The sequence below is a fragment of the Gadus morhua genome, chromosome 3 (genome assembly GCF_902167405.1).
Source record: "Gadus morhua chromosome 3, gadMor3.0, whole genome shotgun sequence".
In the NCBI taxonomy this organism is placed as follows: domain Eukaryota; kingdom Metazoa; phylum Chordata; class Actinopteri; order Gadiformes; family Gadidae; genus Gadus; species Gadus morhua.
The window spans coordinates 23,717,413-23,733,991 of record NC_044050.1 but is presented as its reverse complement, the minus strand read 5'-3'; the positions used below and the strand labels follow the sequence as shown (position 1 = coordinate 23,733,991).

At 47.1% G+C, this 16,579-nt stretch overlaps 1 protein-coding gene across 1 annotated transcript in view; it reads right to left on the bottom strand.

Annotated features, from left to right (window-relative positions):
* Window positions 1-9,562, bottom strand: part of cfap58 (cilia and flagella associated protein 58) — a 67,443-nt gene extending 57,881 nt beyond the window's left edge. The window contains exons 1-8 of the mRNA XM_030352602.1: window positions 9,475-9,562; window positions 8,415-8,690; window positions 8,074-8,222; window positions 6,865-7,021; window positions 5,631-5,825; window positions 4,239-4,376; window positions 1,745-1,904; window positions 105-187 (exon numbers count right to left, since the gene is read on the bottom strand). Coding sequence (XP_030208462.1) covers window positions 105-187; window positions 1,745-1,904; window positions 4,239-4,376; window positions 5,631-5,825; window positions 6,865-7,021; window positions 8,074-8,222; window positions 8,415-8,690; window positions 9,475-9,480 — 1,164 coding nt within the window. The 5' untranslated portion in view covers window positions 9,481-9,562. The remainder of the gene's footprint in view (window positions 1-104; window positions 188-1,744; window positions 1,905-4,238; window positions 4,377-5,630; window positions 5,826-6,864; window positions 7,022-8,073; window positions 8,223-8,414; window positions 8,691-9,474) is intronic.
* Between the last annotated feature and the right edge of the window lie 7,017 nt (window positions 9,563-16,579).

Below are 16,579 nucleotides of genomic sequence, written 5' to 3'. Positions count from 1 at the left end.
GAACCTCATCGCTCTCCTTATTCGAATGGGGGGGGGGGGGTTCTGGGGTTGAACCAAGCCTTCCCTCCACGGTAGCGTTGGGCTATCCCCTCCGGGGCACTGACCTTGTTCAGCATGTCCCTCTCCCGTGCCAGCTCCTCGGCCGCCTTCTTCTCCGTCTCCGCCTGCTTCCTGAACACCTCCAGCTCTGCGGGGTCAAAGTGTCCTGGCTGTTTTGTATACATGTCGACAAACTGTAATTTTAGGTTTTATCTGCTGCCTGTTTGTTTGCGCGTGTTGAGGGTATCATTTTCAAGCAGTAAGTGGATCCACGCGCCGGGGGGTAAGGGATGAAACGCTCAGGGGAAAGCCTGTTATTTTCACGTCTGTGGACAGAGGAAGGGAGCGCGCGTGTGCGTGTGCGTGTGCGCGTGTGTGTGTGTGTGCTTTTTCTAAAAACGGGGCTGAAATGACATGCAGCGCAACGACGCGACATTAAGCAAAGTGCGGCCGGGACGCAGAGATGCAAACCCAGATAGGTGGGAGTGTAAACAAGAGGCGGGCGGAGGTGAGACGTGGAGAGTGTTGAGAGGCGGAGAGAGCGAGAGAGCTAGAGAGAGAGAGAGAGAGGGGGGGGGGGGATCTAGAGAGAGATAAAAAGAGAGAGAGAGGCCACAATGCAATTGAAAGCGAAAGGAGGGAAATGCCAGTGAACATTTCTAAGTGCGCCCGGTGTCAGGAAGAATGAGCGTCGCGCTTGTCATATGAAATGGCCATTCTATGTAGTCCCCGCGGTCGGCAAACGTGCGTATTGGGTGTCCTCCCCCCCCCCCCCCCCCCCCACTCTACCCCCCCCTCCCTGTCAGCTAGCCCACCCTTACCACCACCACCACCACCCCCCCCCACATCCATCCATCCATCACCCTGGAGACACCTATTAATGTAACGGCCCGTTCCCAACTCATCCATCATGACAAGCATCAAGCGGACGCCACAGACGACACAGACCCACCGCAGCCTCCGCCCCCCCCCTACCCTCCACGCCACGCCCCCCTCCCCCACGCTGAAACCACAGTTTGCCCTGATTTAGCCCCCCTCACCACCCCCCGAACCATCAAGCTTAGTTATTCGGTGCCTGCAGTTATGTTGTGCGTTTCCTTTTCAAGTTGACATTTGCTTGGTTTGTTCTAGACAGCGTCCTAGGGACCTCGACGTCGGGACATCAACCAACCATCCGTCCCGGCTGAGTGCCTGCATTTTCATTTCAGCGAGATGTTTCTCGGTGAAGTGTACTTAAAGACGAGCTCGCCTTAGAATTCGATGATGCTGTGCGTCAATCTTCTTCTCAGAACTCAGGGGAGGGCGTTTTTGCGTCGTGTACTCAGAAATTGGTCCTGTGTGTGTTTGATTGTGTGTGTGTGTGTGTGTGTGTGTGTGTGTGTGTGTGTGTGTGTGTGTGTGTGTTTATGTGTGTTCAGGCGTGTCTCTGCGTATTTGAGGGACTGTGTTTGTGTGTGTGTGTGTGTATCTGAATATGAGTGTCTGACTGTCTTCATATGTTTATAGGCGTGTGTGTATATCTGCTTGTATGTGTGTGTGTGTGTGTGTGTGTGTGTGTGTCTCCTTTTGTGTGTGTATATCGCAGTGTAGCCGTGTTTGTGTTTGTATATCTGCGTGTGTGTTTATATCTGTGTGTGTGTGTTTATCTGCGTGTCTGTGTCTGTATATCTGCGTGTGTGTGTATGTCTCAGTGTGTGTGCCCTGCCTCTCTCCAGGACGCCGAGCTGTGTTTTGAGCGTCTCCCGCTGCACCTCCGCCTCCCCCTTCTGATCCTCCATCTGGTTGGACTTCTTCTGGATGGCTTCTCGCGCCTTCGTTAACTTGGCAATCTCCTGGCGCCTCAGATTTAGCTCCTCCTCCTTCATCTGGAGGGGGTGAGAGAGGGGGGGAGGGGGGGGGGGAGAGATATGAATGGTTCTGCGGTCAGCTTCTTGTTGGGTACGGGTAAGGGATAGGGTGAGGATTAGGTAGAAAAAACACAGGCAGCGTGCCTCCCTCTAATAGGATCCATTACCGGGTACCGCAGACACTACGAGTCAGGGGAACCGCAGGGAGGTACTCAAACACCGAGAGAAGTCGGGATGTATTTCACGTGTCTGCAAAAACAAAAAAGTATTCGATGGCCACGGGCTCATGTGGTTGGCTAAAAATACCCCCAGTTACCGGCTAATGGCCTGTCTGTGATATCCCTTGCTGAAGCGCTAAGTGCGAGTTCCCCCTGCCACACCCGTGAAAATCAATATAGTATTATAGCATCTTATTTTAGGCCTGCCATATACTAGGTATATTGTAAGCGGATATATTTTATGTATATATATATATATATATATATATATATATATATATATATATATATTATATATACATATATATATATATGTTTGTATATGTATGTGTGTGGTTCCATCTTCTATTTTCTATCAGTTATATCCATTATAAGGTATATTGTAAGCGGATATATTTTATGTATATATATATATATATATATATATATATATATATATATATATATATATATATATATATATATATATATATATATATATATATATATATATATATATTATATATACATATATATATATATGTTTGTATATGTATGTGTGTGGTTCCATCTTCTATTTTCTATCAGTTATATCCACAGAAATGTAGAGATCCTTTTTTCGAGGTCATATTGGTGGTTGTTTGTTTGAACACTTGAAACTATTTCGTTTTACGCCTGGCATGCCAAATGTTCCGTAGATGGACATGCATGCCGTTATTCCCTCGTATGTTGATGAAGTGCGTCTAAGCAGTGCCCCCTTGTGGTTGCCTACCGCAAAAAATGAATGGCAAACGGATGAATTTGAGTCTTCATGCGTAGGCTACTGACACTAGCATAATTAAAATGATCTTAGGTGTACACAACCCCTTCGAAAATACACTGTTGGCGTGGCATCCCGTTATTAAATATAATATTAGCATTTAGAGGATGAATTACGTATACATTAATGTAGTATACTTAATGCCATGCAATTAAAAAAAACGTTTTTTTAGTTCTGCCCATTCTCCGTATCGCTCAGTATAGCACTACTCATTATAGCCCCATCAAAGGAATTGAACGGGTTGATACTAAAATTAGATTGAATTTTGCAAGGTGCACGGAGGCGAGTCCTACAGGGAGAGATTGTTTGTAGCTATCTGTGTATGAATCATAGGTGAGCGGGGGCCATTCTGCTCCGTGGCTTCGACTACATGGTGTTCCAGCTCTGGATGCAACGAGCCTGGAACACGTAGATGTATTTCATCCTCACAGCACCACGGTACACAGTACTCTTTGCAACACAGAACTGCCCTCGGGCCCGCGGACGGGGTTTCGGAGATGGAAGAAAAGGTTGAGGATCCTCTCCCTGAGCGTTGCTGCGCTACAAAACCCGTGCACTTTTTATTCCAAAAAGAAAGGTCAACGCCGATTCATTTCCCGGTTATACTGAATACACAACAAGACGCGTTATCTCATCTCCGTTCAGCATGCGGTGCCCGTCAAAGAAAAGCGGGCAGTCGGGCGAAACAGGAAAGAGAAAAAAAAAAAAAAAAAAGGAATCGACTCTCCGAGACAAACCCCTCGGCTCGAAGGACTGCTTATTATGTAAGAGTCCAGCAGCTCTGGGTGGCTCTGGGGTCAAGGGTCAGGCTGGGCAGCACTCTCAGGGCCGCGCAGCAACCTTTCATCTGCTGGATGTGGATTCTGCCTACGTCCTCGCAGTCCTTCACTTGCTTTTTGCACATACAACCCTGTGAATATTTGTGAGCTCACAGACACACACACACACACACACACAATTTATGCGTGCATGAGTGTATGCGTGCATCTTTGTATTCACTTGTGAGTCTATGGTCGCGTGTGTATGTGAGTTAGTCTACCCCTTTTATATACCACTGGAAAGCACTATTTTCTATAGTGCTTCTCAGACCTGGGGCCACTCAAAGCACTTCTTAATTATTGCCTCAAAATCACCCACGCCGTACCCCGATGGTGGGCAGTCATGCAAGGAGAAAGCCAGCCATTGCTTCAGGGGATCGAACTAGCAACCTTTTGTTTGCCAGACAACCTGCTCTACAACCAGAGCTGCTGCCGCCAAGGCGTGTATGCGTCTGTATGTGTGTCCGCGTGTGTGCGCGTGTGCGTGCGTGTGCGCGCTTGTGTGTGTGTGTGTTACCCTCAGCTCGTTAGCCTTCTGCTGGTTCTCCAGGGTGTGCTGCTCCACGGCCACCGACTGCTGCTCGTTGTCCTGCTGCAGCTTGCTGATCTTCGCCTGCATCTGCTCCAGCTCCCTGGCACTGCGCTCGTTCGTTACCTAGGAGGAGGGGGGGAGAGGGGGAGGTGGTGGGGGAGAGGTGGTGGCGGTGGGTTCGAACCGGCGTCAGTGGAGGGAGAGAGAGAGAGAGAGAGAGAGAGAGAGAGAGAGAGAGAGAGAGAGAGAGAGAGAGAGAGAGAGAGAGAGAGAGAGAGAGAGAGAGAGAGAGAGAGAATGAGATGAAAAAGAAATGAAACGTCTGAAATCCCCTACTAAAATTGTTTGCATTTTCTTTGTCCTTCTCTGGGTTGTAAAAACAAATATTACAATAAATGTCAGTCAACTCGCCAGGTCGCTGCAAATCACACGGAGACGTCGCCGAGGAAAAAGAGGGATGAAAAGAATCAGCCGCAAACACGGGGGACACGTTCGGGGCCTGATTGATATTTTGCATCCAAACCGAAAAAGTGTGGAGGCAAGCAGATGATCATTTATCGCCATCGCCGTCCAAGACCGCTGGCATGCTGGGTAATCTTGGCAGCGAGGCGCCACCACTACCGACCATCTGCACAGACGGCAGGAAGCGGTGTGTGTGTTGTGGTCGGATGGGTGGGGGGTGCGGGCAAAAAGGGGGGGGGGGGGGGGGATGTAATGACGAGACCATGTCGCCGGCGACACTTCCCGGGAGAAACAGGAGGTCAGGGAGAACCGGGGGAAGGAGAGAAAAGAAGGGAGGAGAGACGTTAAGCGAAGGAGGTACTGAGGACAAGATAAAGAGGTGAGTTGGCGATGGAGTGGAGTGAACCTGGGTCTCTGCCCGACAAAGGGGTATCCATGGGAGTATTGCTGACAAACGACCTCCCGTAGCAGTGAGTATAGCGGTCAGGCTGCCTCTGTGGAACATCTTCTCGAGTTCCAAGCTTTCACCTTCCGATTAGTTTGGGCCCATTTCAACGCTTCGTGTGTTCAGTGTCAACAAATCAGATGTTTTATTGGGCTCCGAAACAGATTTCTGTCCATCACTTTAAACATGCCACTTATAACTTGTTGAAAGCTATAAAACAAAAAATGTATTGCTACGATCATGGCTGTACGGTAGCGCAGTGCCTGACGTCCCCAAATTTTGGATTTATGTGTATTTGTGGTTGTACAAGAGAGACCAAACGGTCAAAGCACTGCTCAATACGTCATTGCCTGCGTCACACCTGCATCTCATGTGTCCATGCGACCGGTGTTTGTGTGTGTGTGTGTGTGTGCGCGCGCGTGCATGCGTGCGTGCGTGTGTCTGCGTGTGTGCGGCGGTATTTGCTGGACCTTTAGCTCCTTCAGCTGCTGCTCCAGCCTCTGCTGCTCGTCCTTGGCTCGCTGTCCCTGCTGGCTCAGGGCTTTGAGCTCAGACGTCTTGGCCTCCGCGTCTGCGTGCAACTGCTTCACCTCCTTCTCCAGCTTCTCCTTCTGCCGCGTCTCCCGGGAGAGCTCGTTCTGGCGGACCTGCAGCTCCTGCTGCAGCTGTGGAGGAGGAGGAGGAGGAGGAGGAGGAGGAGGAGGAGGAGGAGGAGGAGGAGGACGAGGAGGAGGAGGAGAGAGGGGAGCGGGAACGAGGTGAGGTGAGGTGAGGTGAGGTGAGGTGAAGTGAGGTGAGGAGAGGTGAGGAGAGGTGAGGTGAGGTGAGGTTAGGTGAGGGTTTTTTGTGAGAATCTGTCATCGCCGTACAGTCAGCTGTGATTAATGCTTCCTGCTCATAGGGCTAAAGGGGGGTTTGTGACCTACGGTGTACCGTTTGTGTGTTGGTGTTTTGTTGTCTCTCTTTGGACCGCTCTGCCCTGTTTCCTTTTGGCTTCCCTGTCGTTTATTTCCGTGAGAGTTAATTAGTTGATTAGTTGTTGGCTGATTGGTTGTAATGTTGATTGCTTGGTCAGGTGACAGCTGGTATATCAACACCAGTGGGGAAAGACCAGACCCCACCTCGAGAAAGGGTTTGACTAAGATTAGGGTGGTGTTATGTTGAAGGTCGAGTAAGTGTATTAGCCTTTCAGTTGACGTGTGGATTAAGTTCTTGGGAGCTGAGGGGGATGGTGGTATATTGCACCAGGGTAAAGGGCTTTTCTATCGTAACAGGGGATATAATAACAGGACATTTTAAGTATTAATCAAAGTTCCTATTTTTATTCTGACACCTTAAGATCCATTAGATCCATCTGATAATCCATTGCATTAAGTTTAGTGTTGATTAAACATTTTGTGGGATTTGAATTAGCATGCGTCCACATTGTCAGTAGATGGATTTGATGTATAAAATAAGAGGAGCTGTTAATCTACAAAAAATCTCAACTACGCTTACAAGAAACACAACCAAGAAGAGATCAAACACGACCCTAAGCACCAAATAACTCTCCCCTCAAACGAATTCCATAGATGTTCGTACGCTATATCTCACACCTGCTTGGATATACTTTCAGGGAGCCGCATGCTAACGTTGAGCCGTCTGCCGTCTGCCGCGGCGGGACGGCGAGGGAGGGAGGCTGGAGGTAATGTAATGAGTGTTTACCTGGGAGACAGCCTGGCTGGAGTTCTCTATCTGGGCCTCCATCTGCTGCTGCGTGGCAGAGGCCTGGGCGAGGCCGTCTCTCAGACGCTCCACACTGGAGACCAGCTCATCTCGCTCCCCGGTCAACTCATCCACGGCCTGCTTCAAGTTATTTACACTACAGAGAATACAGGAAAATATACATATTAAAAACACGCCCGCGTACCTCTGCAGGCATGTTTCCTCATGGGCTTAGACAGTCGACTGCCTTTCATTACTATAACTTTACATATTTACTATTTTTGTCATCGCAGCAGATACTTTAATCCATTCTTAAAGTTGTAAAGTGGGCTGCTCCCCCCGCGACCCGACCCTGGATAAGCGGATGAAGATGAGATGAGAGATGAGACATTCTTAAAGTTGATTCAGATACAGGTCAATAAGGAGCGGGTAGGGGATAGAGAGTACAGATACAGGTCATTAAAGAGCGGGTAGGGGTTAGACAGTACAGATACAGGACATTAAGGAGCAGCTAGGGGTCAGAGAGTACAGATACAGGTCATTAACGGGTAAGTAGGGGTAAGACAGTACAGATACAGGTCATCAAAGAGCAACTAAGGGGTTAGAGCAGGGATCAGCAACACGGTGCCCGCGGGCACCAGGGCGCCCGTAAGGCTCATATGAGGCGCCCACAGGCCTGTTCTAAACATAGCACAACTCATTCTTGAACAACTCTTTCCCACCTTTTTTAAATCGTTGTTGATCATTATTGTGAGAAATCATTAACATGATCAGTGTCTTCACATGGATGATTATCATTAATCAATAATAATAATAATATTTAACTAAAGGCAAACTGAGCAAATTTGTTATTTCAGAAGTGTATCAAACTGGGTGCCCTTCGTATGATGAAGTACCCATGAAGTAGCTGTCAGGTTCAAAAAGGTTGGTGACCCCTGGGTTAGAGAGTACAGATGCAGGTCATCAAAGAGCAACGGGGTTGGGTTAGACAGTACAGATACAGGTTATAAAATAAAAAGTAGTGGTTGGAGAGTACAGATGCATGTCGTCAAGGAGCAGGTAGGGTTTCTGAATCTTGCTCCAGGATGCCTTCAGGTAAGCAGCAAACACAGGGGATCAAACCCTGTATATTTTGGCTGGGATTCACAACACCCTGAACTGTAGTCTTAATCTCAATAACAACACTGAATCATGAACCAGACCACGTACCTGTGCTCTTGACCCTCAGACAAGCCGGCTCCCTGCTCAGCCAGCTGGGTCAACCTTGAGATCTCTTGTTTGAGAGTTATAATGTTTTCCTTGGCTTTGATCTCTTTATCGTGAGCTGCATCCACTGTTTTCCAAGCGTTCTCTAATTCCTAAGGTGAAAACCAAAATACAAAGATATAAATTAAAATTATGTTTTATGACTACAAGGTCAGAGGGGAACGAAGGTGCTGCGACTGCATTGTTTTCACACACATAAAAGACATGACATACCTTATTAAAAACGAATTAATCAGTGATCGAACCTAAAAAAAAGCGTGTTTATAATTTTCGGTACAACGTACCTTCTTCAGAGATCTGATGGTGGCCTCATCTTCCTGCGAGAGCTTCAGCGCCGTCTCCACTTTGGTGGAGTTGGACACGATCTCTGCGTTGAGCTCCCTGCATTTGGACATGAGCCTCTTCTCGCTCTCGTGGGCCTTCCTGAGGGCGCCGGTGATCTTCTCGTACTCCGTGCGGAACTTTTCCACGCTCTTATCTCCCAGCAGTTCCGTGAGGACCAACTGGAACTGCTTCTCCAGCGCCTCGAAGGACTCCTCTCCATCCGTGCCTCCTTTTTGCTGTGGATGACGATTAATACATTTTGAAATAACGTGTTTCAACACAGAATTGTGGAGAAAGGTCAACTGTAACTAAGGAGAAGTAGGATTAAGTTGTTATGTATTATATTATGTCGGGTCGAGTTGTCACGTTTACCTCTCGTTGACTTACTGGCAACCAGTTCGATTTTGACTTCGGTTTTTCGGCTTATAGGCTACTGTAGCCTATATTTATGTTTACTTTTTGACTAACTCAAATAACTTAATATCCATTTGCACCACCAGGCATCAACATGTATTCTCTAAACAGTAAGGACCTAGCTGATAGAAATATTCAACAAAAACGAAACAAATATTTAGTTTAAGCTAGCCTAAACAGTGGATGTCATATAGTGCGATAATAAAAGTTATAGCATACTTCGGCTTTGTTGAATGTGGCAAATGGCTTTGCTATCATCTATCATATAATTTTTAATGCGGCAGTATCAGATTCGGTTGCACCATTTGCTCCAGTTAGTCAGAAGACCACAATGGGAAGGCTTCATGGCATTGGTGCCCTGAGGCAACTGTCCAAGATGATTCATGCTACTTTGATTCGTGCCTAGCATGGATAATCATGACCAATTAACGATAGCCGTGTATGAAAACCCAGGATTATATTTCAAACTAACATTCAAATCGCTTTAACTCACCACCACCATTTGACTCGTTTGAAAGTCAGTAAAGTAATCAATTACCCAGTCCTCTTTGGTTGAGTCATAAGCCTTGCTTTTCTCCCAATTATAATGCATGTCATGTATCTTACCTCCATGATGTTATTTCATCGAGGTAGCTGTAGCTTTCATCTGCATCTCATGAGTAGCAAACAGCTCAGAAACTGTTACAATTGTTGTCACGCGTAACGTAGCAACGGTAACTAAGGGGGGGGGGGGGGGGGACCGGAAGTAGCGTGTGCTTGTGGTGTGTTTTTCTAAGACGTGCGTGCTTTTATTTATTTATTTTTCATTTTTCATCGCCTTTCCAGGTAAAAATAAACCGTTTTAACGTTAACAGCAGTGAATGAACAAGAACTGCACAATTTTTTTAGTAACGTGTAAAGTGACACCGAATCCCCTCGTCAGCCTTGTTTCGCAATTAAGCTGCTGTTGTTGTTATTGTTTGACACTAGATGGCAGTTGTGAGCAACAGCCCTACTCGGTATCCTCCTCTTGAAGTCATCGTCATGATTGTTTTCCTGTTGTTTCGGATGTCGAGTTATTGATGGCCTCATACTTTGTAGGGAAATTTAACCTGAAATCTGATATCTGATGCAGGCCATCTGGCATGTGTGCACAAAATGATTTCACTGCTAGGTGCGCTCACCTGTAAACATACCGCACAGGCACCCCCATGGATCACACTGCCTAAAGGGTCTGTATCCTACGACATGTCTTCACTTTTAGATCTGATCCGGATGTAATTCCACGAAATGCGCATTTGAATCGTGTTGAGGTGTGCACGATTATTAGGCCAAACGGTAATTATGAAAAATCGCAAAACTAGTCAATCAGTTTTTTGAAAAATAGAAATAGAAATCAATGCAATTCGACTTTAAATATGGTCAAAATGGGCTTGATTCTTACTTAATGTCCCTTTTACTCTTTCTCTCTCCCTCTCAGGTGGTGCTGAAGAACAGCGCAAGTCCCTACAGGTCATAGTGTGCCATTTCTTCCTCAGAACTGCAGGAGCATTTGACATTGTGTTTGTTTATTTACTCCAGAAGGGAATACGATTACGAGGTCTGAAATCAAGTCTGACGGGAAGACTCAAAATCCAGACTTTCGTCATAATGCCAAGCAGATAGCTAATTGGCATTGTGAAAATGATGATCATCACTCATCAGCGCCATGCTCTGTTATTGTAGAACGATTCGTTTGGATTGATCTAATGATCTTTTAGCATGTTCAAGTGTATATTGATAAAAAGGGTGAGGCCTACCCTGTGCATGTACTTGAGCTCATTCTTGGCAGCCGTGTTCGAGTGGATGCTTATGAGGGGTGCCAAGTAAAGCAGAGCAAAGCAGTATTAATCCATCTCAGTTTTCATTCCAAGGTTGTGCAAGTTTTGGATAGCCAAAATACACCCTTATATTCTTAGAAGCCCTATTCACTCTAAAGAATTTTCACTAATACCCTTTGGGCTTTTGTCCCATTAATACGTTCAGCAGTAATTATCCCTTGAAAAAATCTCTCCAGCCTCTGATACAGCTGGAGCTTTTGGACAAGAATAAGCTTAATTATCCTGGGAAGGAACAATGCAAGAAGTAAGGTTATGACCGGGGCAGTTTGGTCAGAACACAATCACAATTGATCATTCCTCAAAGACCCGTAAGAGCGTTTCTCTCTGTCTCTCTCCCAGGTCTGCATGTAGCTGGAGTGCCGTGTGGAACACGTTACTCAGACGAAGTGGCAAAAATCAGAGAGCGCGCGGGCGAAAAGAGGACCACTTGTACAGCCTCGTTTCCTTGACAACCACCACATGACAACATGCGCAACAGTTGCCATGGCAATTGTTTTCCAAAAAAAAAATTCAGAGGAGGAGGGCATGATAAGTGGGAGATGATGATGTCGTCGCTGGTGGCGGCAGTGCTGGTGGTGGTGGTGGTGGTGGTGGTGGTGGTGGTGACGGTGGCGGTGGTGATGCTGCTGGTGCTGATGGTGGACCCATGCAGAAGACCTGCAGACGTCACCCAGACAGGGGGGTTGCACTGTGTTGGTCTCTGCTCTGCGTCAGTCCCTCATTGGGGCCACGGTCGGAGCAGTGTGGTGAAGAGATTGATTTTAACACCACACATCGATGCTTGGCCCTGTGGGCCAACGTGTCTGAACATAGCCAGACATGTAGAGAAACACCCACACACTACACATGCGTATGTGCATACACACTCCTGCCCACACCCACCCCTTCCAACATAGGCATGAACACGAACACACTTTTGGGCCTGTATGATCGATATAGCATACCCAGTACCACTCACAGGTCCATTCCTTTCTCCTTTTTGAAACTCACTGGGTTGTGAGCTAAAAAGGTCAGAGAACATAGAGAACACACCCATCCACATTTCATTCCAGCTTGTAGATCCTATTACCTGAACCCTCCCCAAAATGTACCAGTGCAAAGAATTCCAATACATTGGTGATTAGGATCTGCAACACCCAATCCCCCCCCAACTGCATGTCATAACACTAAGCTGGTGTTGTAGGGGAAAATTGAACATGATAAAGGCTGTGGTCTGATCTCCATCTTAGAACGCGTCTGGCAGCCACCGCTCTCACGTAGAGAAGGAAAACACTCTGAAGCTAATGTCTGTAATCACGACTCGCAGAGCCCCAGGGAAGATGTGGTGAGGAGTTCAGTTCAGGGTTCACCAGAGGTTGGAGAGTTGTGTGGCGGGATGGGGTACGGCCTCAATGATCTCCGCGCCGGCTCGTGATACATCGTGCTTTCGTTCACTCGTGTATTTAATTGAGCCGTGGTGATCTGGGCTTCACTATGTGTGTATAATCACCCTTTGATTGTTGACTCCCAAATTATTTTACGGAGTCCAACCTCAATTAGGTATAATGGACTGGCCTGTTCTGCTACAAGACTATTACCGCGGTTTTTAAAGGCAAGTACATTTGCCTTTCAAATGGAGACAAGATGTGTGTGCATGCAAATCCAGGCGTGCACACGCACACACACGTTTCAAAATAGATCATATTTCTATTGCTCTTTGAATTGCTCTTCAAACAACTTTCAATTTACTACATCAGTAGAGGATACTTTGCAATACTTCAAGCCCTGAAAATGAATGTCAAGGGGTACTGGAAAGGTTTGGAGCTCCCAAAATTATTATTATCAAGAAATGAATATCTGTACTTTCCATTTTTTATGCTGTGGTGTAATTAACATGACTGCAACAGTAATGAGAAAAAGGGCTTTTAATTAGACGCGGTAACGAGCTTCAGGGATATGGCACTTTCGGTTCCTGCACTTAGCAGTATGTGCTGTTGTTTTCCAACAGTTGAACACACGCAATAACCAATCAAGACGCTGATATGGAGACCACACGGTCAACTGCTCCCTCGTACCCTTCCTGTGTGATTTCATTATACAACATGGTATACACCAGCCGTGTACTGCACGGCATAGGGGTGTAGGACCCTCTAAAACCTTAGTAATCACTAAATGCAATGCTCATTTCAGCAGACTTTTCCTTATTTTGCATTGACCCCACATCCATATGTCGAATAGACTTCCACTACCATTAGTGGAAGTCTATTCGATCAGGAAGAAGCTCGATCACAGAAACAAAGTACAGTTGACTTTGTCATGTTTGGTCTTAGTACAGTCATGAGCACACACTCACCACGCGTCCACTAAGCCACTGATTTCATGTCGCTTCATTCCGACCAACAGGGATCTCCCCGCTAGCGCCCGGCTCGCCATGGCTGGAGCATTTTCTGACGGGATAATCTTGCCACCGCAGCCTCTAGGCCCATGTGAGGAGCGGATTACATTTTTTCTTTGGGGAGTGTTGGCCTTTACCATCTGGTATTGCCGAGGGACATTCACAAGAGGTATGTAGCAAGAGAGTGGGACAGATAGTGAGAAGGGAAGAATTACGGTGGAAGTGTGTGTGTGCGTGTGTGTGTGTGCGTGTGTGTGCTTGTGTGTGTGTGCTTGTGTGTGTGTGTGTGTGTGTGTGGGCTGAGAGCAACATCAAGAAAATAGGTGAAGTGATGCCCTAGAGAGGGCCAAAGGAGGGTCTAAACGAGTGTGTAAAGAAGGAAGTGTCGCTATCCGTGGCACCTACCAACGGGGGGATTCCGGGAGTATCAACTTTAAACCTGAGCGGTCCACTTTATCCTGTATTTACAATACCCCCCCCCCCCCCCCCCACACACACACACACACACAGTCCGTTGGAGAGCTGCCTTTGAGGATGTTGCAAATGGGCGTGGATCCCAGAGACGCCCAGTAGTTCGCTCCATGTGGTAACGCAAAACATTTGGTGCGGAGGGAATACACAGGCGCACATTATTTGTGTGATTGAAAAATGTTGCTGCAATGGATTCCTGGGGAGAGCATGGTTTCATCTGTGCTTTTGTCTTTGTTGGGGGTTCCTCCAACACTGGGCTGACTTCATGATTTTCCATCCAGGGGGGCTGTAGTGTGGGGATCGGCATACAGCGAACCACTGAAAGGTTTTGGGACCTCTGCCATGCATTGTTACATGTTATCCCCCCCCCCCACCACACACACACACACACACACACACACACACACACACACCAACACCCCCAGCTCTCCTCCAGCCCCCCCACCACCCTTGGGTGAGCTCCCAGGCCCCTTGGCCCGAACAGGAGTCTTCTCCCTTGAACGTCCCTCTCGTGCTCTCTTTCTCTCTCTTTCTCTCTCTCTCCGAGTGCTGACTCGTCCCAGGCTGATTAACGAGGCCTCCCTCCCCCCCTGCGACCCCAACGCGTGGCTGCGTTGGGCCCTGTCAGGGAGCACGGGCACGGGGTGACTGCCAGGGGGACACTGTAATTGTGCCCCTGCAGGCGGTGACTTTCCCTTCTGTATGCATCTCTCATTCCTCTAATCGTCTATTTCTCTCCCTTCCTCTCTCGTTCTTGTTTCTCTCTCTCCCTCTCTCTCTCTCTCTCTCTGCCGCTCTCGTTCTCGTTTCTCCCCCTCTCTCTCTCTCTCCCCCTCTCTCTCTTAACCTCTCTTTGTTCATTCTGGTTCAGTGTCTCTCTCTGGTTGCTTTGCCAGAGAATGCAGAACATGCCAAGCGATGCATCTGTCTATATAAATCTATATCTGGATCAACCTATATCTATTCTCTCTCTCTCTCTCTCTCTCTCTCTCTCTCTCTCTCTCTCTCTCTCTCTCTCTCTCTCTCTCTCTCTCTCTCTCTCTCTCTCTCTCTCAGCCTCTCTCTCAGCCTCTCTCTTTTCATTCTGTTGCCTGATTTTCCACTACTTGCCCCACTTTAGGTGAACCTACTGGGGCCAATTCCCGGGTACTGCCTGCGGTTTAGAGCCTGCAGTGCGATTCCAGAGACCCGGGGTCAGACAGGGCCAGGGTGACACCTTTGGTGGCCTCTGTGGTACGTTGTTAAGAAACCATTTCATTTTATTTTATTGCCTTCCAGGAAGAGAAGGCAGACACGACTTAGAGGCAAACATCATCATCACTGTAAACCACAGCCGCACACACTGTGCTACGAAAGCCACACCATTGAGAAAGCACACAGGCAGAGATCTATAGAAACCAGATGGGAGAGATGAGGCGATGGGCCAGGAAGAGGACTGAGAGAAATAATAAAACCCTTTTCTCCATGCCAGGATGAATCCCCACCTCTCTATCCCTCTCTCTAGTGCCAATTTTCACTGAAGTCTGCAGGTGAGAAGAGGTTTGACTAGCATCGTCACGTGAAAGCGGTTATGCTAGACGAGGCGCTGATTAAGAAGCCATGAACATTTATAAAATTGCGTTCCCCCTGCAAGAGGCCGCTGTCCTCTATTAGCTCAATATAATGAACAATAAACTATGCGTCATAATTGGGACTGAAATCGACAATATCCATCATATGTTCTGGGGGGAATTACAACCACATGGACGTCGGAGCACTACGAGACGGGAAAGCCATAGGAATCCCAGCGTTGCATTGCCCTTTGGCTTGTATTATTTCTACTGTTGCAAGGCATGATGAGGATAAAATGTGAATCTTAGATAAGAGGGGGAAGGCCTACAGGCAGACCGAGATCTGTCTCATTCGATCAACCTTCCTTAGGTTACCATACATCTGACCTTGGACATACAGTAATACAATAAATCCGTTGCTGTATCAGAGGATTACTTTTCATGATTACAGTCCCATTCCAACCTCTTTCTTGTGATACTGATGCGTCCATTTTGATAGATCTATCACTCTGCACGAGTGCATTTTAGTGCTCCTGCACATGGATATGATGGTTATTCCTTTTCTTCCACTTCCTGGGACCAAAGACAATGAGGCGTTTCTCCTCGTTAATCCTGGCCCGGGCTGTCAGATGCTAACGTAAAATATTAAAAGGAGGTGATGGATCCTTTCATCACATCTCTCTTCTGCTCTACTCCGGCCCTAATGAAAATCTCGGCGTGCAAGGAATGCTACGCTCGTACCAGTGTTCACCTTCACCTCCACCTTCAAAATTACCCAGCATGCTACCTGTTATCGGTTGCATATCCCCAGAAGGAAGGACATTCCCATCCTCCCTGCATTATTCTCTCATCAAAACAGGTTAATGTATTTGGTATTAGGCCCTGGCATTGTTTGAGGTCTGCTCTGTTGAAGTGAATCTGGTATGTCACCAGCTTTGACTTCTACTTCCATTATTCATAAAATAGTGTAAAATAGTATGCATAAAACATGGATTGAGGTCGTTGAGATTGGGATTAATCATCTCGCTAGAGGTAGGATGCTTACCGGTAGTTGCGGACGTCGGGGATCAAACCCACAACCTTTCAGGTATGAGTTTCAAAAGCCCAGTCAATGCACACCGTCCTTGTTTTGTCAACCCTGATATCTGTGTCCAGCATACCTTCTGTCGTAGAGCTGGACTGGGAAAGGGATAAGGGACATATCAAGGCAGCAGTTATGAAAGGATTATAAGAATTAGAAATACAGTTTTAATAAGAACAGTTTTAATAGCTGGGGGTAACTCGCTTCAGATAAAGCAGCGGCAGCAGCATCCAGATTTTATGGCGACAGTCTGGACGGAATGTAACTCATTAATACAATCCCTGTTATCATGATGATGAATAATTAATTCTCCCCCTTTTTTCTTCCTATCTTTCTTTCATTCCTTCTGTCTCTCTCCTTCCCTTTTTTTTTTTTC